Here is a 23,062-nt window from a genome sequence, read left to right on the forward strand (position 1 = left end):
CATTCAGTAGATCAGATTTATTATCATTTAGTTGCACATATTGTTGTCTAAGTGATAATAAATCTTTAGAACATTAGAAATGTTTGACAGACAGTACAACTTGCCTGGGAGATTGTACATGTACAATGGTGTGAAAGCGTTTGCCTCCTTCCAGATTTCTTTTTTTTTTTTTATGTTTGTCACACTTAAATGTTTCAGATCATCAAATTTCAATAGTAGTCAATGACAACACAAAATGCATTTTTTAAATGAAACTTTTTATTATTGTCTCTTTCGGCTTTTTCCTGAATACGGAGTCGCCGCAGGGGATCTTTTTTTTTTTTTTGATCCGCATTTTTGGGCCCTTTATATTCCAGATGCCCTTCCTGACGAATACCAATGACGCTTACTAGTGGAGATTTGAACCTCGGGCGTCTGCTCCAAAGTCCAGAACACTCACCACTATACGGCTTTACATTTTCTTTTTGTTAAGGGAGAAAAAAATCCAAACCTACATGGCCTGTGTGAAAAACCTAATAACTGGTTGGTCCACAGCTGCCGAGTGGCAGCTAGGACACCCAAGTTCAATTCCACCCTCAGCCATCTCTGTGTGTAGTTTGCATGTTCTCCCCATGTGGCAGAACAATCTGGTTTTCTCCGGGTACTCCGGTTTCCTCCTACATTCCAAAAACATGCTAGGTTAATTGGCCACTCCAAATTGTCCATAGGTATGAATGTGAGTGTGAATGGTTGTTTGTCTATATGTGCCCTGTGATTGGCTGGCAACCAGTCCAGGGCCTTTTTAAGGTCATGCCACAGCATTGGTAGACAGCAGAATTCATGGTTCCATTTATCACAGCAAGTCTTCCAGTCCCAGACCATCACACTACCACCACCATATTTTACTGTTGATATGATGTTCTTTTTTTCTGAAATGTAGCATTACTTCCACACCAGATGAAATGGGAAACACAAATTCCTAAAAGTTCAACTTCTTGGAGTATTTTCCCAAAGGTCTCGGGGATCATCAAGATGTTTTCTGGCCTTAATGTTCTTTTTGTTCAGCAGTGGTTTTGGTCTTGGAATTCTACCATGCAGGGCATTTTTTCCCAGTGTCTTTCTTATGGTGGAGTCATGAACACTGACCTTAACTGAGGCAAGTGAGGCCTGCAGTTCTTTGGATGTTGTTGTGGGGTCTTTTGAGACCTCTTGGATGAGTCGTTGCTGTGCTCTTGGGGTCATTTTAGTTGGCTGGCTACGCCTGGAAAGGTGTATAAACACACCCTCCGGTCACCCTTCTTAAAGAGGGCAACCATCACCCCGGTCTGCCAATCCAAAGGTACTGTTCCCGACTTCCACACAATGTTGAAGAGATGTGTCAGCCAAGACAGTCCCTCAACATCCAGAGCCTTGAGGAATTCCAGGCGAAACTCGTTCACTTTGCTACCGAGGAGCATTTTGACCACCCCAGACACCTTAGTCACAGCAATGGAACTGTCAGCGTATGAGTCCTCAGACTCAGGGCAAATGCACGTAGGAATATTTCGGCTTTAAACAGAATACACGAGCTGTGTGCATGAACACCAACGACCGGGAAAAAAAGGTGCCTCCAGCAGCTTAGCCTTCGTCCTGATGGTTAGTGCTTACTGAGGTGTTTGGTCTGCAAATATCAAACACAACCGCGCAAATGGTGCACGCTCACAGGCTAAAGAAATGCAATCATTCAATATATAGAGCATAAATATGGAATATATACAGGCAACTTCTGTGTCAAGCTAATGTAGCTCACAGAGGTATGCTATACTTCAGTAACACTGAATTACACTTTGTGATAATAATGGAAAGATTGTGTCAAAAATTGTCGTCGATAACATTGATTATAGACAATAATTTGTAGCACAATTATCAACCAGGAAAATGACCTAGCTCTGACAGACCTAGCTCTCGCTGTGGTTTTCTGGAGTCCCAAAGCTTTAGAGCAGGGGTGCTCACACTTTTTCAGCATGCGAGCTACTTTTAAAATGACCGAGTCAAAATGATCTACCCACTACAAAAATGCAAAACATCTATTTATTTTCAAATGTATTGAGGATTATTTGTACGTACAATGTATGTTGATGTACCTTACATAACCAAATGAGCCAATATTGCAAAACACACATAATTAACTATTAACATTTTTTGTAATTACCTGAGTTTACTTTGATGACTTGCACTGAATTGAACCAGCCAGGGATGCATAGTCAGGACAGTAGCTGCTGATAGCCAGCCTCAAGCACACTTCCAAATGTTTATCAGTCATGGATAATATCCGTATCACAATATCCGTATAATATTCCATATCCGTATGGAAGTGATATGTTTTTTGCCTTTTTACTTGGTCCAGTTTTTGCCTTTTTACTTGGTCCAGCTCCTTCACTCATTTTAGTGACCATAAACTTTAGCGAGGGCTTAAAATCTCGCAATTCGCCGACTAGCTTAGCACTTTGCATCGTTGTTTACGCATGAGCGGTGACCTAAAGGTCAAAATTCAGTTGTCATCTGACTGGTTGTCCTGTATGTCAATCAAGTAACGGGGATGGATGATAGGCTGACATCGTAAGTTCTGCTGCACTTAGAGACGTTGTTTGATTTGATTGGTCGCCCGAAGGGCAACATTCAGTTGTCATCTGAATGGCTGCCCTGTATATCAATCAAGTGACGGCATTGATGCTGGGATGATATTTTTTTAATGTCACGCCGCGATCGACCAGCGATCGACCAGTACCACCTCAGCGATCGACCGGTAGCTCGCGATCGACTTAATGAGCACCCCTGCTTTAGAGGCAGCTTAATAACCTTTCCAGACAGATACTGTACAGGTAGATCTCAATCTCAGTTATGTTTTAACTGGAAGGCAATCACTTTCTCTACACAGGGACATTTTTTCCATTAATAATATAATGTTTCATTTAAAAACTGTATTTTGTGCTTTTTCATGGACTAATATTTAAATTTGATTGGTGATTTGAAAGAGTTAAGTGTGACAAACTATAGAAAAATGCAAAATAGAAATTAGGAAGGGGGCAACACTGTTCACACCACTGTAAAATCCATCAAATGTCAGAAAGTCAGCCATTGTATCCTTTTACTATGCCTGCCTGACAGGTAGTAATCAAGCTAGGGCTAAAGCTAAAGCTAGTGGGAGAAAAGAGTCCAGCAGAGGCCCGCTGTTGGCGCTCATAAGCAGTGAAAAGAGAAAAGCTACCACGAGGAAAATGATGGAGTTCATGGCACTGGACAACCAGCCATTTTTGGCTTAAACCACGTCTGCTTTGTCACCTGTTCCGTATGTTTTGTTTGTTTGTAACAATGTGAAAAACTAAACTAACGTTTATAGTTTAAGATATAGAGGAATATGTGATGACACAAGTTACAGTGGAGATTTAATCAGGGGAGCAGGCCTGCTCCCGACCAGGCTAAGATCCAGGATCTATTTAATCTCAGTCAGCAGTCGTCAGTAGTCATCAATTGATCCACAGCCCACTACATACACATTGTTGTCACATTCAACTAGACTCGCCGACATTAAACATTTGTGATCATTTCAGTTATTGCAGGCTGCTCTCGTACTAGCCACGGTGATTGGCTTTTGTGATCGGCATGATGTGAATTTTCATGGTAATCGGCCAATACTGATTTGGAGCATCCCTACCTGTTAATAAATGACCATGTGGTCAAAGAGAGCTGCATTTTTTCTTTCGACTTTCTCATGCACTCCTGACCATTATTAAAGTTGGAATGAACTTGTAATATACAATGCTGCCTTCAATGAAGGCCCCGTCCTGTTTGCGGTTTAGGTAAATAAACACCCTGGTACACAGTATGCATCATTTGAAAGGACAGAAAGCACGGCTTATGTATTGCATGGCATGGTTTATGTATTCAACAATTACAATTGTACGTGCCATTGTGATGTGCCTACCTTCTTGGGCCAAGTACAGCTCTTTAAACTTTGCTCGCTTCTGGTTGAACTCAGCCTTCTCCCGCTCCAGAACCTCCACCCGCTGCTGGAGCTCGTCTGAAACCATCAAATGGAAGCAGACACACAAGAAACATTCAAGCATTAAGCAGGCCAGACCGTTACACAATATCGCCAGTTATGAATAATGCATTCCCTCATACTTGTTAGCCAGCGTACATTCAGACATTTAGCACAAAGGTGTATACGTAAAGTATACACCTATATATTCATCATGGAGCCAACCATGCAAGCTTGAGTTCTTCCATTGTCACTTCAATCTTATTCAACACATGCAAAGATGGTCTTTTACACACTGCAGGTATTTCAAAATCTACACAATCCAGTGAGAATTGACAATGACATCGTATCCATAAGCCTTGCCTGCACGCTACAGCATGAACAGTGCAACTGAATAAGTAATGTGATAAGTGAAAGCGATCGGTAGCAAGTCCTGTACCAAGGAGGCAAGGCTAGCAGCTCAATAAGAATACATGACAATTGTATGTATAGGCCAGTCTCATGAACATCTATGCATCTGACCATGCATGTCCAAAAATTTAATTAAATTATTATTTTTTATATTTAGGATTGCTAGTATGCATGTATTAAAAATGTGGGATTTGTAACTGTGTATTATTTTTTAAAATAAATTAATGGTCCACATTTTTTAAATTACACAAAATTTGATTGAGGTATGTGTTGTTTTTTTCCCCATCACTGCATCTGAAAGATTGGGAATTAAAAAAACAAAACAAAAACGGAAATATCACACATTTTAAACAGGGGTCCCCCTGTTTAAAATGTGTGATATTTCCGTTTTTGTTTTGTTTTTTTAGTTATGATATATCTCCATTACCTTATCTCCACTTTGTATACAGAAGGTAATTGATTTTGTGTTCTTCTATCCTTGTGTCCACAGTAAAGTGTTTTGCTGCTTCAAGACCTGGAATACTGGCTGTCATAAATGCAACCATGAATTCTGCTGTCTACCAAAATGTCCTGAAGGAGAATGTCCGGCCATCTGTTGGTGACCTGAAGCTGAAACCAACTTGGGTTCTGCAGCAGGACAATGATCCAAAACACACCAGCAAGTCCACCTCTGAATGGCTGAAGAAAAACCAAATGAAGACTTTGGAGTGGCCTAGTCAAAGTCCTGACCTGAATCCTATTGAGATGCTGTGGCATGACCTTAAAAAGGCTCCATGCTGGAAAAGCATCCAATGTGGCTGAATGACAACAATTCTGCAAAGATGAGTGGGCCAAAATCCCTCCACAGCGCTGTAAGAGACTCATTGCAAGTTATCACAAACGCTTGATTGCAGTTGTTGCTGCTAAGGGTGGCCCAACCAGTTATTAGCTTTTGGGGGCAAACACTTTTTCACACCACTGTATATGGATACTATATATGTATTGAATGTGTATGTGTGGTCTAGTCTTACATAGGCTACCAGAGATGCCAGACTTGAGGGATATCCACCTTTAAAAACACCCAGAAGAAAGCTGGCATAATAAAAAGGTACATTTTTAAAGCTCAAATCCTGCCTACTGAAACAACAAATGTATGCATAACTCCATCTTCTGCGAGTAGCCACCCCTAGATAGTCAATATTCCTAAGTCCAACACCCAGTGTCATCTTTCTTCTTCCATCCCAAGAACAGCCAGGTTGTGGAACTCCCCTCCCACCAACCATGTTTCCAGAGACTCCTAACATGACCTGTTTCAAGTCAGCACTTAATGAATATTTTATAAACAATTTTATAAGTGAATGAAATATGCTTTTTGTGTGGGTATTTATATATTACATGTAGTGGCTATTTGTCCTTCACTAAAATAATAAACGTAACTTATAATCAAAAGGCCACTGATGCACCATGGGTTTTGTTTTACGCAGGCAAAAGAGTCATTGTCCAAACAATCTTGTTCCGTTTCTTCTTCTTTCCTTTTATTACCGAGCAAGCAAACAAACAAACAAAAAAGGAACAAGGGCCTTTTCCTGTTGCCTCTCTTGCGCTGGTACAAAAACCATAGGCCCACCCCGGTGCATGCTGGTCCTGTGAGCACTGCCTACCTAAATATATTGCAGGTGCCCAGGGTGTTATCCAATGAAATAAACCCAGAAATTAACTACTAATTAACCCCAACAAAATATGATAGATAAACAAAATAAATAAATAACTAACAAGAAAATATTATCAAGTAATCCAAACAAAACAACAACAACAAAAAATAAATCAACAGATATCAGAAACCTAGGAACACACCAATAAATAGCTCCTACATTACATTTTAATCTATTTGATGGCACCAGGCCTGGAACCTGCTAAAAAAGATACAAATACTGTAAATTATCACATGTTAAGATGGAAATCCCATACGTCTGGCACTCCTGGTAGCTTGGTTTACTTACACTGTCCCATGAACTTGCAGCATGTCTCTCAAGCAATTGTTTTTGAGGTTTGTGTGCGTGTTTGGCATTTGGAGCACTCTTTTTTTTTATCTGGATTGATGTTGTTGAAGCATTTGTAATTTGCAGAATTTCTATTTTGCAGGTGTTTTTGGCCTTGGCTCATACAGTATCTCTGGAGCGTTTGGACAAACAAAATAACACGCCAGGAGTGGGTGACAGTCACATGAATAAAATATAAGTAGTGTGCCACTCCAACCTCTGGAAAATATAGAATGATAAATAATGTAATAGGTCCATTAAGAGATTTTGGTCGTTTTTGTCCAACAAGCAACCGTTAAACCGACAATTTATCAAGCATGAACTACTGCTCCAAAACAGACGTCATGATTGTTTACAAGCTGTCAATCAATGCTACAAGACCCCAACACCTCTGCTTGAGCAACCTGCATTAAGGGGCCCGACCCCTTCGAGTGTGCAGGCCACAATAATGACCTATAATGACTCCTTAAGCCCTTTATACACACTTCTAAGGCTGGGAACAGGCAGGTCGCTCCAGCTTGAGCTCGTCTGGAACCTCTTGTGAGTGCTTGACAGGTAGCACTGTTAGCTAGATGAAATTATTTTTGGAACATTCTAGTTAAAGTAACTCGTATTATTCCATCTTGATTATTTAATTTGAACATTTAAACAGCCATAATATGAGTTTAGAATTGTTGACAGCCTGTGTGTGACACGTAGACCCGGTAATGCTAACAAGCTAATGTTGTCAAAAGATGCCGAGGCCGCTAGCTGCTAGCTCCGGAGGTCGCTAGAAATTAGCGTTCCCCCAACATAACCAAAAACAAAGTCATGTTACCGTCATGCTGGGACGAGGGAGCGGATCCCGCGGCCTGCTCGGCCATGGTTTCCTGGGGAGCTTGAGGTAACCAGCAGAGCAACGGGGTCCAAGCTAGGAGTGTCCAAGAAACACGCTAACATGACAACTCAATTGAAACCTAGGAGGGGAAAGGGCAACGCTTCCGGTTGAGCTTTCCAAAGAAAAATTCATGTCACGATGTTTATTTAACAATACAGGGTAATGTCGAAGTAAAGTCCAAATACATGTATTAATTACAGACGTATACAACTGCATGCCAACATTACTTGGGGCGCTAATCCGTTCTTGTTTGATAAATAGACAATTTCTGGTACTAGACAATGTATTTCCTGTACAGTTCTACTTTAATTTAACTAGCTTGGGCCTTCAAAGTAAAATTAAATGTCGTTTATTTTAACAATATAGTGTTCGATTTAATGAAAAAATCAAAAAAATCTAGATGCATACAGCTGTGTTTCGCAAACATGCCTTTGTTCCCTCATCACTTTGTTTGCTAAATAGACTATTTCTGGCATCAGAAAAAGTATTTCCGGTATTAGACACGTAATTTCCAGTTGGATTACTATGTGTTAAAATTGGTATTGTTTCCATTTAATTGAAACACATTATGATATGTGTGTGTGTCTGTATATATATATATATATATATATATATATATATATATATATATATATATATATATATATATATATATATATATATATATATATATATATATGCATGGAGGCGCTTGAAACTTCTCGTACATATTGCATTTACCTTAAATTACGCGATGTCTGTAAACACAACCTCTCATTGCTCATATGTTCTACTACTATTAGAGACTAGTGCAGGGGTGGGCAAACTACGGCCCGGGGGCCACATGCGGCCCACCAAGCGTTTGAATCCGGCCCGCCAGTTGCTTTCTAAGTAACTTCAACTTTTAACATACAAACTGGCAACATGACTTGCAAGTCGGATGTCTGATTTAGTAAAAAATAAACAACAAAACTGTAAAATTAAATGACATAGTTTGATGTGGTGTGATGTTTAAAGTGCTCCTAAAAAAGGGACATACAACTGATATAGGATAACACTTTTACAGATAAAATTAGACAAATAATTCAAGGAAAATGATAAGCATAAAATAGTGTGTGTGTGTTAAATATATGTTCTGGCCCCCCAGACAATTTTGTTAACTCAATGCGGCCCTCGAGTCCAAATATTTGCCCACCCCTGGACTAGTGTGTGTTAGACAAAGACTTGTGTACATTTTTATGAGGAACCATTTTGATGCAAGTGTATAAAATGTCCGGTATTTTTTCCAGGGCCTCAAGGGTAAAGAGGGACGTTGCGGGAGAGACAAAGTCAGTGAAAAATAACCTTAAACGTGTTTGTCTGAGGCTTACAAGCACCTTTATTATGACAAATGTACAAGATCATAAGAAATACTGTAACAGTTAACCAAGAAAGTGGTCAAGAGCGGTTGACTAGGTTCCGTACAAGGGGTGCGGGATTGGTAATTTTCACCCTCCATTTCTCCCAAATTCATGAGGTAAGGGGGGTAATATTCTGCTTATTGGCACCATATACTCGTATTCCCATGCAGCTCTTGCAACAACATTCACACCAACGTCCACTAAAATGCAACTTTTTTCTACTTCAGTCTGTTTAGCTTCTGTGGTCCAATGTCACCACCTGCCCTTTCCCCCACCTTTTGAGTTTAGTGTCTAAAAATTAGACAGCAGGTCACATGCTAACATGTTCTGTTTTTTGTAAGGAAAAAAAAGGAACTCATGCAATCCTATAGGAAGAATTGCCTCGTGGTTAAAAATGCCTCCATCCGTTATACATTACAAATAACTAAACACAAACTATATTTTTCATTCAAGGCTTTAAAAAAGTATCTAGTGTGCATGGGAAGACCCAGAAAGAAAGAATAAAAAAAAGTTCATAAAAACTGTGACCCTTTTGGCTGTGACTGTACAAAGAAAATAACTCTTTACATGTTTGCTTAGCGACACCACAACCAATCAACATTTAGATATGCAAAAAAATACATTATATATATATATATATTGTATGTGTGTATAAAACGTCCAGACTAGACACTGTAGCGTTATCAAGGAGTGTCTTTGCTCCCTTTTGCAATGTAAAAACAACACAAGAACAAGATGGCAGTTCAAATGTGTACAATATACAAAATCATTTCACACAGGATGGAAGGGAGGACACGTGACAGCGACAGTAAAAAGTGGGAATAGTGTATTTCATGTTTGGAATGATCCCCTTCACTCACAGCTGAGATATTTAGTTGTCCTGCTGTGTGAAAGGGGAGGATAGCAGGGACATGTGGGCCAACAAGGAGGTAGAGACCTTTCACACTGCATGCGTCCAAAAAGTGGAAGTTTTCCACCTTTGTGTGAACGGCCCCAACATGGAGAGCACCCAGCCTTTAGAGCTGGTGTTGGAGGTTTTGAAGCGTTGCCTGTGTGAGAGGCAATAGAGGAAGGGCAGTGATGATTCCGGGGGGTGGATGCTGTGTTGCTGTGTGAAAGCAATATCCTGCATTGCTGGGTTCTGTGTAAAAAAGGGAAAAATGCCGGATCTTCTGTTGTGGCAATTTTGAGGGGAGACAATCCGGCTATGTCCAAACAGGAGGTGTTGCAGAGAAAGAGGCAATATTTATTATAACAATAATAATAATAATAATAACAATAATAATAAAGTTAATGAATATAAAAATACAATAGCACAAAAAATAAGAAGAAATAGTACACCATCTTGTCATTTTTTACAAGTCTTCATTATTGCAGACGTAGTCCACGAGGTCTGTGACCCCCAAGAGGTCGTCTTCATCCTCCTCCTGTGCCGCCCCCTGCTGACCGCTCACTCCATTTCGGCTGATGACACCCTCAACGTTCTTGGTTTGTCCATTGGAGGTTGGCGGCAGTGGAGATGGGAGTGGCGGCTCCACCGCGTTGCAGGCCGATGAGTTCGTTCCCTTCGGCGTGACGCTGCAGTCACCGCCGTCCTCGGTGGTTTTCTTCTCTTTTGGTTTCTCTTCTTCTTTCTCATCGTCCTCGTCATCCGAATCGATACGGTTTACCCTCTTACGGACGGGCCGATCTTCCTCAGACGATTCGTCGGAGTCGTCGTCTGAGTCCTCCTCTTCCGAAGCTCTCCTGCGTTTGAGGGCGAGGCGCCGACGTCGCTGCTGGGACTCTTCTTCTGAGGAGTCGCCTCTTCTCTTCACCCTCTGATCCCTGGAGCCTTCTTCAGAGTCTTGGGAGAAGCTTGCTGCAACACAGGAAACGGGAAACATCTCACAATCTGCCAGTCGTTATGTAAAACGTGTAAATGCGTTTACGTGATGGTGTATGTATCTTGAAACTGGACACTCAATGCATGTCAGTTCTTGGCACCAACCAGCAGAGGGTGCTATTACATCATATTAATTCAGGGCGGACACCTTTGTTCCTCAACCAGCTGCAGGAATGCTTTCAACTAAAAGTAAACGTTTGTTCTGAATACAGTAGCTGGCAAAATATGGGAGGCACTCGTAAATTGGGAGTGGTAGTGGCTCAGGTCCCCCCTGTGGGGGTGCGGCGTACCGTCGGGTGGGCCGTGCAGACCTGCCAACATGTATGAACGTCGGGATCAGCATGCAGTTTGACTCATGAATACGCTTGTATGCTTCACAGCTCTCCATTTCGCTCTATTTCACCGCTTGCACTTTCAAGTTCAGTCTGTACAGTACAAACTAATAAATACATATTAGCAGCAGTGGTCACTGGATGTCAGTAACTAGGTGGGCGAAACAACAGGCTTTTATTGCAGGTGACTTCACAACAAGCATGATGATGATAATACTAATAATGTCTCTGACAAAACTCCGAACCCCTGCCGTCCCTTCCCATCTGCCACCGATTCTTCAGCCTTGAACCCTGATCAGAGCATCCCTACTATAAAAGCCCATGTTTTTAGTTGAGGGCTGTTATTTGGCAACAGCTAGAAATAGAGACAGGTCCAGAGTACCTATGCCACTTCTAGATGACAACACAGCAGTCTTACCATCGCTGTCTGAGCTGTCCAGGCGTCTCGATTTCGTTTTGTCCCGGTTGGTTTCAGCCTGAGAGCCTTCGGACTCGGACGTCTCAGCATAATTCACCTGCGACTTGTGGCTGCGCCGCGACCGTCGCCGACTCATGTCCAGATCGCTGTCGCTGTACTCGCTGGAACCTTCCGTCGCTGGAGACACAAAGAGTTTTAAGCAAGGGGCCCTTTGAAGCAAAACTGACTTAAAAAAAAGTATCACCCATCTCTACATTGTGTTTAAAAAAAAATGAATGAATAAATGACTGTTTCGTGCTCGACTATGGCCTATTATTGTAAAAATATTGAAAGACAAGTGAAATGTAGCATTGTTGTTTCTATGCATCAGTAATGTTACACTGCATGGAGTGAGCCGTGGCATGTCCAACATAAGAGTGAAAAAAAGTTATCCTCACATTCTGTGTGATTTGGCTTCATATTTTGGCCTTACTTCCCACTCCATTTGAAACACTTCACAATACGTAAATGGGAGGCTAACCACTTAACGTGGTAGCTTGAAATATGCTATGAGCGGGAGCCATCTCTTAGTGATCCCGTAGCCTGCAAATAAGTGCTTTGCGTACTGTAGTGTAAACAAAAATTACGAGGGTAAAGGTGAATGTAGGGGTGTTATTTCATGTCTAGAGGGCTCTAATAATGGTAGAAATCGTATTTACAAAGTTAAACAGGTTTTCTATGCACTAACTCCAAAAATATTCAATTTATTCATATTGGACCCTATGTGGAAATTTAGAATTGGTAAATATTACAGCAGTGGCCCCCAAACTAAGGCCCGGGGGCCGGACATGGCCCACTTCCACATTTGTCCCGGCCCCCTGAACAATAAAGCATGGTCATTTTTCTGTCATAGAACTGGAAATGGTAACCTATTGTGACGTGACTACAACCACACTTTGCCCCAGTCATAGAACATAAACAAACAAACGACCCTGGCCCCCCTTCAGAGGAAAGTAATGTGGCCCTCACTGGAAAAAGTTTGGGGACCCCTGTATTACAGTAATATGTTGTTTATCAAATTCAGTGAAAGGTGATGTACCTATTTCCTCTTCCTCTACATCCTCGTCCGTTTCCACTTCCTCGTCATCGGAGTAGCCTTTAGGTCGCCGCCGCTTTCGGGAGCTTCGGCGTCGCTGGAGCAGGTTCTGGCTGTGCAAGCTGGCCCTGCGATGTTTGCTGCTGTGGCTGCCGCTGCTGTTGGAGTCTGCGTCAGTCTCGGCTTCCGCCTCGTTGTCGGACACCACAAAGTCCTCCTCAGAGCTACGGGCGTGTCAGAAAGCAGATGGTAAAATGACCTTGTTAGGTGGCCTCGTAGGGCTCATGGCTACCTTTCGCTGAGGCAAAACTCGTCTTCGCTTTCCTCCTCGTCCACCGTGCTGTCGCTGTCCAGGTCGTTGAGACGCCGCCGTTTTTTCTTGCGCTGCCCGGTACTGGGGCGCGGCGGCCGGCCGTTCTCCTTGCCCTCTTCTGACTGGAGGATGGTGGACATGTCCTTGCCTCTGTGTCCCGTGATGTTGGCCATGTCTTTGCCGCGGCCGGCTCCTGTCAAGCAGGAGTAGGACACTTTTCATAATTTTCTAAATGACCTGGCTTTTCATCTCGGGAGATGAAAGCATGACAAGATTTCACGTGTAGAGAAAAACTGCTTTAAGAGCTTTAGGGAAACCTTGCAATCCAACCTACAGTGGGGGGAACAAGTATTTGATACACCGCTGACTTTGCTGGTTTTCCCACTTGCAAAGCATGTAGAGGGCTGTCATTTGTATCATAAGTGCTCTTCAACTGTGAGGGACAGATTCTAAAACAAAAATCCATAAATTATATATTTGTATTTAAGTGCTTGAAATAAGTGTTTGATACATCCAGAAAAATAGAACTTAATATTTGTACAGTTGTTTGCAATTGCAGATATCAGACGTTTCCTGTAGTTCTTGACAAGGTTTGCACACACTGCAGCAGGGATTTTCGCCCACTCTTCCATACAGATCTTCTCTAGAGCCTTCAGGTTTGGGGCCAACATGGACTTTCAGCTCCCTCCAGGGAATTTCTGATTCAGATCTGGAGACTGGCTAGGCCACTCCAGGACCTTGAGATGCTTCTTACAGAGCCACTCCTTAGTTGCCTTGGCTGTGTGCTTTGGGTCGACCACGTGACCTTCTTCCATTCCTCCTCTGGATCATCCAGCTGGTCATTGGCAAACTCCAGACGGACCTGGACATGCACTGGCGTGGGGAGGTTGGAGTTTGCTTGTTTGAGGGTGTGAAACGGTGTCTTTTATACAGGTAACAACTTCAAACTGGTAGTTAGTAATACAGGTAATGAGTGGGGAACAGGAGGGCTTCTTAAAAAAGGACTGCTGATTGGTAGGTGATCAAATACTTATTTCATGCACTTAAAAGCAAATTTATTTAAAAACCATACAATGTGAAATGACAGACCTCTACATGCTTTGAAAGTGGGAAAACCAGCAACATCGGCACTTATTCACCCCACTGAGAGACATGTTTTTTTTTCCTGCATCAGAGTTGAACAGCTGCTTGCTACTTGTTGATGTCCAAGCAGAAGCTGTATTAATTCAACATTTGATACACTTTACTTATTTGTCAGATCAACCCAGATAGATATTGGGACTTGTGAGCGGTTCCATTGATGCTCATTGCATCTGGCCAAGCACCAGCTTTCAAGCACTGCTTCCGTTTCAAAACACACATCACATTCACAAGAGATCTGCTTCTCTCCAATGCAACCCAGCCCCTGACCAACATCGACCAAAACGCCAGAGCTTGGACACGCCTTCCTGGCATCAGTGTCAAAAGCGGAAAAATAATGCGTAATAAAAACACAAAGATTTTGTCTCTCAATAAATGTATGCATACAGCTGGATTTTGAAGATCGGATGTCAGATTCCACCAGGAGATTGGGCCGATCCGGTTGCCGGATCACGTTCGCCACAAAGGTCAACACGTCAACTCTCGCCACACGCACGAAGAGGAAAAGACATGTCCGTGGTGTACCATGGTGAACGTAGTTTCACTTTGGACGTTGGATACTAGGCTCCGTCGCTACAGCGGTAGTTGTCCCTCACTGTGCCCCGACCTCTGTGTCATGGTGCAAGGAGTTCGCATGGGAAGTGCTGCTCTAACCGCTAGTTTATACTACGGACCATCAGTAAATGACTACTGTGTTGAAGAGGCTAGCGATATTTCTAAATCACACCACAAATTCATCTAGAACCATGTTCAGCGATTAGTTCAAAGATTTTTTCCAAATTGATCTTTTATTGGATGAGGGACCTGACTCACAGAGGTTTGTTACAAAAGTCAAAATAGCAAAGTCATACTTTGATTGCATTATTTTTAATGCTTTGAAAACTCATTTTCATAACCATATTCACTTCTACAAATTCATGTTTGTAACAAATGCTTACTATTATTACAAGTAAAAAAGGATCGGTAGCGGGACTACAAAAAAATCTGATTAGAAACCAAAAAATGTGGATCATGCACCGTCTCTGCATGTCTTTAAAATAAAAAAAAATTCTGAATGAAAAAATTATGTAAAATTCTCATCTCATGTTGTTCTCGTGGACCCGATGTTGTGCACCGTTTCGTCTTCCAAGTTAGGTGTCGCAAAGTAGAACGCAACCTCACTCACTCACATACAAGTAGGACTGTGATGAAATATCGATATGACGAATTTCTGCAAGATTTCACCTTACAATGGATGATCGATAAACTCTTGGGAGCGTTATTGTTTTTGAAGTTATTTTTAAAATATGGCCACTATACTTTTAAGATTGTCGTTTGCCTTTGATTGATACTGGACGGTATGAACCATAGCATTTATTTTTCATTGTTTTGTTTCAGCCTATGGAGGCAAGTCATAATAATAATAATAAATAGCATGTAGCATAATAGCTAGCAAGAAAAGACATATTGACTTCAAAAGCTAACGAGTTGGACTTCTCTTCAAGACTTGTAAAGCAGGGAGTTTGATGCTTGGATGTTTGGCAGTTTGTTCTGCTTTGATATATTTTCATCAGAGTGAGTACTCACCTCCTCCTTCAGCTTCTTTGATGTCTTCCTCGATGGCCTCCTCGATGGCCTCGTCAAACTCGTCGAATCTGTCATGTTAGCACCCGGGATTAGCAAGGATGCGCTAGTGGGTTGCCAGTGAGGGCTCAGACCTGTAGCTGATGGACTTCTTGGCTCTCGTCGACCTTCGACCCCAGCTCTTGCTTCGCTTGGATTCCTTCTTCTCTTTGACGATCACCTCTGGCTTCTCCGCCTCCACCTGACAGCAGGAGCCACAGTGAGTGGACGAACAAAGGAAATGTTGCACGCTTGTGCGGCGTACTCACGGTAGGCGTGATGATGTTTTCCAGACTGATTCCGACGTAAATGAGACGCTCTTTCCTGAATAAACACAAAGACAATGATGTCACTGACAACTCAATGTGGCGGATAATCCGGTGTGGCTAAAAAAAGGAAACATCACCTTCTCTCCGCCCGCTCTTTCTTCTTCAAGGCGGCGTCGAGGTTTAGCAGCTGCTCTTCTAGTTTGTCACAGAGCTTTTTCTACAGGGAAAGAGCAGCACGACGTTCACGGTTGACCAAAACATGGCTGTTCTCTGATGACGCACGTATTCAGGAACATCCAAAACATACATGCTGGCAGGGCGGGCAGAACCATTCGCCGTCGGGGATGATCATGAGCGGCGGTCTCAGACAAGCCGTGTGATAGCCGCTGTCGCACGAATCACATAGTAAGATCTGGGAAAGACAAACGATATCAGCAAATGTATCTCCAGCACCTCTGCTGGTTGCAACCAAGTAGTGCGCTGCGTATTTTGCCAGATGTCTGTATGGCGTACAGCGCCACCTGCTGCTTTGGCGTCACAAAGCTAGGAATTTGTTGAGTGCCACTCTAAACTCCGTCTACTCACCAGCTCCGGGTGATTGGGAAGACCACAGTGTTTGCACGGGTCGTCGTTAGGCGGCAGGTCGTTGTCGTCCGAGGACGTGGAGGAGTCCGAGCTTCGTCGCTCTCGGTTGTGGCGGCGGCGCCTCTTCCGGCCCCGCTCCACCTTGTAGTCCTCGTCGCTGTCGTCCTCGTCCTCTTCGCTTTCCTCGTAGTCGCTGGATTCCTCATCGCTGTTGTCGTCCTCGTCATCGGAACCTTTCCTTTTATGGCGGGTGCGTGTGTTGGACCAGCGTGTCTTCCGCCGTTTTCTCCCCTATAAAACAAAGCAAAAACCCAAAGTGGACTTTAATCAAATAGAAAATCCAAATGAGACCTTGTGAGGAAAACACACCTTTGGTTTCGACTGACCCTCCTGAGACACCTTTATCTCTCTGGGCTTCTTTTGAACAACCTTCACCACCTCCTCCTCCTCCTCCTCCTCCTGCTGCTCTTCTTCCTCGTCTTTTTCCTGAGCGGCCTGGGACTTCTCCGCCTTCTTGTCCTGGATCTCCACCGCCTTTTGCGTGGGTCTGGAGATCCTGGGCGATCGTCGCAGCGACCTCCCGACCTTGTTGGTGTCAGACTCTGAGTCGCCCTGCCTCTCCTCCTGGTGGCGTTTGGCTTTGCGAAGGTGGGCGGGAATTCTGCCTTTCCGGTGGACGGCCTTCTCCTTCATGTCTGGCCGAGCTTCGTCGCCGTTTTCCGTCGCCTCTTTCTTGGACTCCTCTTCTCCGCTTTTGCTTTTGGCAGCCTCGTCTGTCGGCTCGCTGGAGGCGGTTTCTTTGGTCTCGCTGGTGTCCTCCGATGGCTCCGTTTCAGCCGGTTGGTCAGCAGGTTTCGCCACTTTGGATTCTTCAGGTGCGTCTTTCTCCGTTGAATTATCACTTTTGGAATCCTTCTTCTCATCCTTGGGGACGTGTAATGCAAGCTCCTCCTCCATTTGCTCAGGCTGTTCCTCAGGCGCCTTCTCCTTCTCATCCTTGGGGACGTGTAATGCAAGCTCCTCCTCCATTTGCTCAGGCTGTTCCTCAGGCGTCTTCTCCTTCTTATCCTTGGGGACGTGTAATGCAAGCTCCTCCTCCATTTGCTCAGGCTGTTCCTCAGGCGCCTTCTCCTTCTCATCCTTGGGGACGTGTAATGCAAGCTTCTCCTCCATTTGCTCAGGCTGTTCCTCAGGCGTCTTCTCCTTCTTATCCTTGGGGACGTGTAATGCAAGCTCCTCCTCCATTTGCTCAGGCTGTTCCTCAGGCGTCTTCTCCTTCTTATCCTTGGGGACGTGTAATGCAAGCTCCTCTTCCATTTGCTCAGGCTGTTCCTCAGACGCCTTTTCCTGTTTGGGTTCTGCATCAGATTCTAGAAGGGTGGCGGTTTTGTCGGCAGTGCTGGATGTTCTTTCTTTATGCTCAGAAGTCTTTTTGGCACCATCGTCCTGCTGCGGGTCTACAGTGGTTGCGTCTTCTCCTGATTCAGAACTCTTGCTGCCCTCACTAGATTCAGACTTTTCAGGGGTCTCCTCTTTGTCAGCCAATGGACATTCTTCTACGGCGACCAGCTTTTTGATGACAGACGCCTCAGAGCATTCTTTATTACAGGATGCTTTTTCTGGTTTCCCGCTCTCGGGTGTCTCTGCCTTTTTAATGACGCTGGAGCTCTCTGATACCTCTCGGCTCGCTGGGTCGTCCTTCTGCTGATCTTCCTTCTTGGCGGTGGATGTCGGAGGAGTCCTCTTGTGAGGTTCTTCTCCTGCAGGAGACGTCCTCTTGATAGAGTTATCCAGCTGTCCCGTTTCACTCTCACTTGCGTCCTTTTCTATCACGCTCCTTTCTGTTTGCTTGACGTCTGCTCTACTGTGCATCATCTTGGGGTCCTTCGTTTCTTCAGCAGCCGCAGAGTTCTCGCAGTCTGTAGTTTCGGACTCTATGTCTTTGACTTTATGATTTGAATGGTCCTTATCATTCTTGGAAGTGTGCATCTTGTCAACTGCTGGCTTGGCTTCTGCTTGGGTTGGATCCTGTTCCTGATTGGATGACTTCTTATCCTCACTAGTCAAAGACTCTGGAGGTGCGTCCTCCTTCTCCGTTACGGCGCTCTTATCTGTTCCGACCAGCACACCCAGTTCTTTCTCGTCCGATGGTGGCAACGGTGGCGTGATCTTCACAGGAGAGCGAGGTTCCTTCACGGTATCTTTCGCCACATCTTCTTTGAGTGACGCTTGGTGTTTTTCCTGGTCACTCAAATTCTCGCTCAAACACATCTGTAGTTGCGTCTCTGGTGTCGGCCGAACTTCGCCGTTCACATGGTCGTTCCCGCCTTGCTTGGAAGGGGTGTCGGCTTTGGAAACAGGCAGATTCTGCACAATGTTTTTGTCAAAGTCCTCGCTGAACTTCATTCCTCTTTTCTTCAAGGGGATCTTGGCCTGCTGCTTGTTCTTCATCTGCTGGATCTCATCCGCGTTGTTCCTTTTGGCCTCCTCGCCCGCGTCAGCCTTCGCACACTCAGGTTCCAACTTTGGGAGAGTCGGGTCCCCACCTGCGAGCTTCACGTCGTCTGTCGGCTCTTCTTTGATGCTCTGGACGTTTGTGGCTTTTCTTTCATCAATTGGTTTTTCCGTTGAGGCCTCTACGATCCCGTTCAAAGTCGATTTGACCTCGGATGTTTCCAGTTTGATGTCATCGTGGTGGTCAACTTTTCCATTGCTCTCCGTCTTCAGCGAAACAGGTGAGGCCACCTTGGTGGAGTCTTTGCTGTCTTCGTCTGATGAGCTCTCGTCTTTCTTTACTTCCCCTGTCAGAGAAGAATAAAGTCACTGTGTGCCAAGATGCATGTCAACTTCTTTAATCATTTGCGGGTAAACCTTCAATTAATACATTTAGCAAAAACTTCATTAACTCATTCACTTGTAGCCATTTTTCAAAAGACATCCCCCTCAGTACCATTTTGGACTGATTTTTCAAGGCATATTGTGTTCTCGGGATATACCAGAACAAAGATTAAAGTCTCATCTTTCTACCTTGCTGTGTTCTTTTGTAATTGCAGTTCCAGCCAAATTTCAGTTCCCAACAAAAAAGGGAAACAACATAAAGAACACAAAAGTGATTGTTTTGCATAAAAATAACAATTTATTTACAAATATAACACCATGAATAATGTACAGTTTTCACACTGGGAACTGAACTGTGCATGTGTGTGCGCACGCGTGTGCATGCGTAATCTTCTGCACGCTACACGGCTCCCTGCTTTTTGAATTCCTCCTTGCTGTGGAACATGTTAATCCTTGGGAATGATGCAGGCCGAGCTCTTACCAAATGCAGTCCTGCCACCATGTGGCCGTTTTTACAACAACCAAACATGATCTCTTCTATTGTAGAGTTGCATCATCACCTATTTTTGCCTCTCACGCAAAAAAAAACGTAAAACACATATTGTCTTTGGGATCGGGTTCTCAAAACGTATAAATAGCAAATGCGTTCATTTGTAATGACAAATACCTTTTTGTCCCTCCTCATTTTGGGCGTCTTTCTTCAGGAGCTCCGGATCAATATGCGCCTTGAGCAGAACCAAGACCTGGGCAAGGTCATTCCGATCTCTACAATGGAAAACAACCCAAATCGTGATAAATCATAACAATGAAGGGAAAACGTGGTGGAACGTTACCTGACGATGCACTTCCACGACGAGCCATCTAGGTCATCCTGCTCCTCCACGTAGACGCGGACGTTGTTGTCCTGGTCCAGCTGGAACCAGTACATCTGGCCGTCCTTGTCGCGGCCGATGGGCTGCAGCCGCATTTTGTCTGGGTCCTCCTCATTGATGGCATTTTTGAACTTGAGGTTGTCGTCAAACTGACACTCACACAGATACTGCAAAGAGAGTATAAAATATATGACATGTCATATATGTATGACGTAGACGTATGACGTGTCATAGGTTTTTCTCATTCTCTGTAAAAGTTACACAACTGTAATACACCTTACACCAGGGGTGGGCAAATATTTTGACTCGTGGGCCACATTGAGTTAACAAAATTGTCGGAGGGGCCAGAACATATATTTAACACACACACTATTTTATGTTTATAATTTTCCTTGAATTATTTGTCTAATTTTATCTGTATAAGAGTTACACTATCAGCAGTATGTTCTCATGTCCCTTTTTCAGGAGCACTTTAAACATCAGACCACATTCTGTCTATGTAATTACATTTTACAGTTTTTTTTTTACTAAATAAGACATCCGACTTGCAAGTCATGTTGCCAGTTTGTATGTTAAAAGTTGAAATACTTAGAAAGCAACTGGTGGGCCGGATTCAAACGCTTGGTGGGCCGCATGTGGCCCCCGGGCCGTAGTTTGCCCACCCCTGCCTTACACCATATAATATTTATTTCCCTTCCGCTCCATCAAATATGTCCAGACATATACAAGTTTTTTGTCTCAATGAGAAAAACACAAAATGTCCAAAAAAAAGGTGTCCCTCACATCTATGTAAGCGCTATTTTCATAAAGGTAACTTTATGACATCTGTGGAGTGTTGGCATTTATGCAAATCTCTTCTAGCCACTTTGCAGTGGAGGGGATGGTAGGATTTTAGCCTTAAAAGTGACTGATTTGATAGTGAAAACAATCAGATAAAAGCCAAATGTACTGTACATGTCTGGTCCCAAAAGTTAGCCCGAAGATTAAAGAAGTGTTTACTTTGAGGATCGCTGTCTTGCTCTCCAACGTCATGCCCTTGTATCCTTTTTCCTCCAGCTCCCATGCCCATGTTGTGTTGAACTCTTGGCATATCTGAGCAACACAAACAAAAATCATTTACTGCAATTGTTTAGGTTGAAAAAACAACAAAAAACAAACAAACACAACCCTCCATCTATCCATTTTCTATTCTGGTTATCCTCACTCGTGTCTGCTGGAGCCTATCCCAGCTGTCATCGGGCGAGCGGCAGGGTACACCCTGGACTGGTCGCCAGCCAATCACAGGGCGCATATAGACAAACCACCATTCACACTCACATTCATACAATTTAGATTATCCAGTTAACCTAACTTGCATGTTTTGTTTTTAATCAAAAAAGGCACGTATACATGCAGTCTTTGTGTTTTCTGAGCTAAATGAATGAGCACCAACTTATTTTACCTTGACTAGATACTTCTCCCATCTGTCCGCTGACACAGACTTTCCAATCTTCCTCAGCAACTTGACGTGAAGATCAACCAGAAGCTTTGGAACTACAAATATATAGATATATATATAAATATATGTGTAATAAAAGAAAACATGAGCGAAACTACATATGAAATTAAGTGACAAACACGCACGCGCAGAACCAACTACTTAAACGACCCACAGTGAACTAGCAATCGGAAGTAATTGTAACGTGCTAGAATCGGCATCAGGTCAAAGAAACAGCCTAAGCTCACGCAACAAAAAAATATTTTGTACAACTAAAAACCAATAATGGAAGTTATTTTTCTTAAAATGTGTATTTTGGACGTGGTTTTAAAAGAAAAAAGAAATGACGCCGTGTTTTATTTTGAAAACCGGAAAAGGTTTCAGTGAAGCGAGGCTAAGCAAAGCAATTGGTGAATTAGTGCTTTAACTGTGAATAAAGTGCACGTTTTCACGTCGTTCTCTTGCAATTCAACACAAACTGACACGTTTAAAACGGTTAACGGTGCGTTGCCTGCACTCGCATCACGGTGGCAGCCTAGTGGATAGTAGTAATCGTTGCATATTGCCTTAGTGTTGTGTTACAGCGGCAGATAAAGGCTGCTTGGGGGGGGGGGGATAACACCAATTCAAAAGCTTAAAAGTGAGACAAAGACGAGGGATATTCTGCGAGCCTGACACACGAGCAATCATCCCATTGCACCTAAATACTCTAAGCACTTCTTAGCCCGCAATAAACGTTAAACCGAGTCAACACGGAGGTGAGTAAGGTACACAATAACACAGCACTTGCTAACCTAGCATGCTAGCCAGCTAGCTCGGTACCATTATCATTAAGTCTCTCCTCCAGCCCGGTGGGGGTTGACCGTTTTCCCCGCCCTACCTGAGGATGTGTCCCGCAGGTACCGCTCCAACTGCGGGAAGGTGAGCTCTGGCAAGTCCAGTAGTGCTCCGTAGCGTTCCAGGAAGGAGCAGATAACGGCGTAATTCGGACACAAACCAGGGGGAGAACTCGCTGTTGCCGCCGAAGCAGCCATCTTTTCCAACACCACTGTCAAGCGAGCGTATACAGGCTCTTCTCCATGCATCCGGTGTTGACAAAATAAAACATACGAAGTCCGCAGGAAATACAACTTAAAGCGTTATTTCTACCTTTACTATTATGTCGTGCGTCAAAGTCAATGCAAAGCTCTGCCTTGGCTTACCAACATTTTAGTCATTAAATTAAAACAGATGCAATATGTTTGCAGGAGTCGGATATCGTCTATATAACAGGACCTACTGCTCATCAAAGAACCTTTATATGCCAGGGTCACGCTGCCGTTTTTAAGAACTTACTGCAAAACATGATAGACAAACGTCCTAGATAACGGGCAGGGGCGGGGCTTTTTTGAGGGCCTACTTAAAAAATATATAGGAGTACTCTGCTGTTTTTAAGAACATCATGAAAAACATGCTAGTGAAAGATCCTCTATATGCCAGGAGTGCTCTGCTGTTTTTAAGAACATCATGAAAAAAATGCTAGCCAAAGATCCTCTCTATATAAAAAACGTTTTTCTACATACTAGGGGAAC

At 43.5% G+C, this 23,062-nt stretch overlaps 2 protein-coding genes across 2 annotated transcripts in view; both read right to left on the reverse strand.

Moving 5' to 3' along the window:
• Positions 1–7,427, reverse strand: part of rabep1 (rabaptin, RAB GTPase binding effector protein 1) — a 27,333-nt gene extending 19,906 nt beyond the window's left edge. Inside the window, exons 1-2 of the mRNA XM_058086244.1 lie at positions 7,247–7,427; positions 3,944–4,039 (exon numbers count right to left, since the gene is read on the reverse strand). Coding sequence (XP_057942227.1) covers positions 3,944–4,039; positions 7,247–7,292 — 142 coding nt within the window. The 5' untranslated portion in view covers positions 7,293–7,427. The remainder of the gene's footprint in view (positions 1–3,943; positions 4,040–7,246) is intronic.
• Positions 7,428–8,649: 1,222 nt separating this feature from the next.
• On the reverse strand, positions 8,650–22,787 carry LOC131137867 (remodeling and spacing factor 1-like). The gene is made up of 16 exons (XM_058086243.1): positions 22,372–22,787; positions 21,456–21,547; positions 21,014–21,106; positions 19,976–20,181; positions 19,810–19,907; positions 16,674–19,105; positions 16,305–16,595; positions 16,027–16,131; positions 15,857–15,936; positions 15,720–15,774; positions 15,546–15,652; positions 15,415–15,482; positions 12,688–12,901; positions 12,399–12,619; positions 11,321–11,497; positions 8,650–10,546 (listed from the first exon to the last, which is right to left on the reverse strand). The coding sequence occupies exons 1-16, from the start codon at positions 22,574–22,576 to the stop codon at positions 10,041–10,043; spliced, it is 4,950 nt and encodes a 1,649-aa protein (XP_057942226.1). The 5' UTR covers positions 22,577–22,787; the 3' UTR covers positions 8,650–10,040.
• Positions 22,788–23,062: the final 275 nt, after the last annotated feature.

Source organism: Doryrhamphus excisus, chromosome 11 (assembly GCF_030265055.1).
Source record: "Doryrhamphus excisus isolate RoL2022-K1 chromosome 11, RoL_Dexc_1.0, whole genome shotgun sequence".
Lineage (NCBI taxonomy): Eukaryota > Metazoa > Chordata > Actinopteri > Syngnathiformes > Syngnathidae > Doryrhamphus > Doryrhamphus excisus.

Coding starts and splice junctions, on each gene's coding strand:
- LOC131137867 (XM_058086243.1), bottom strand. CDS start 22,576: ATGCATGGAGAAGAGCCTGTATACGCTCGCTTGACAGTGGTGTTGGAA. Junction 19,908..19,975: donor TCGTGGAAGTGCATCGTCAG/GTAACGTTCCAC, acceptor TTTCCATTGTAG/AGATCGGAATGACCTTGCCC. Junction 15,483..15,545: donor AAGAAGTCCATCAGCTACAG/GTCTGAGCCCTC, acceptor CTAACATGACAG/ATTCGACGAGTTTGACGAGG.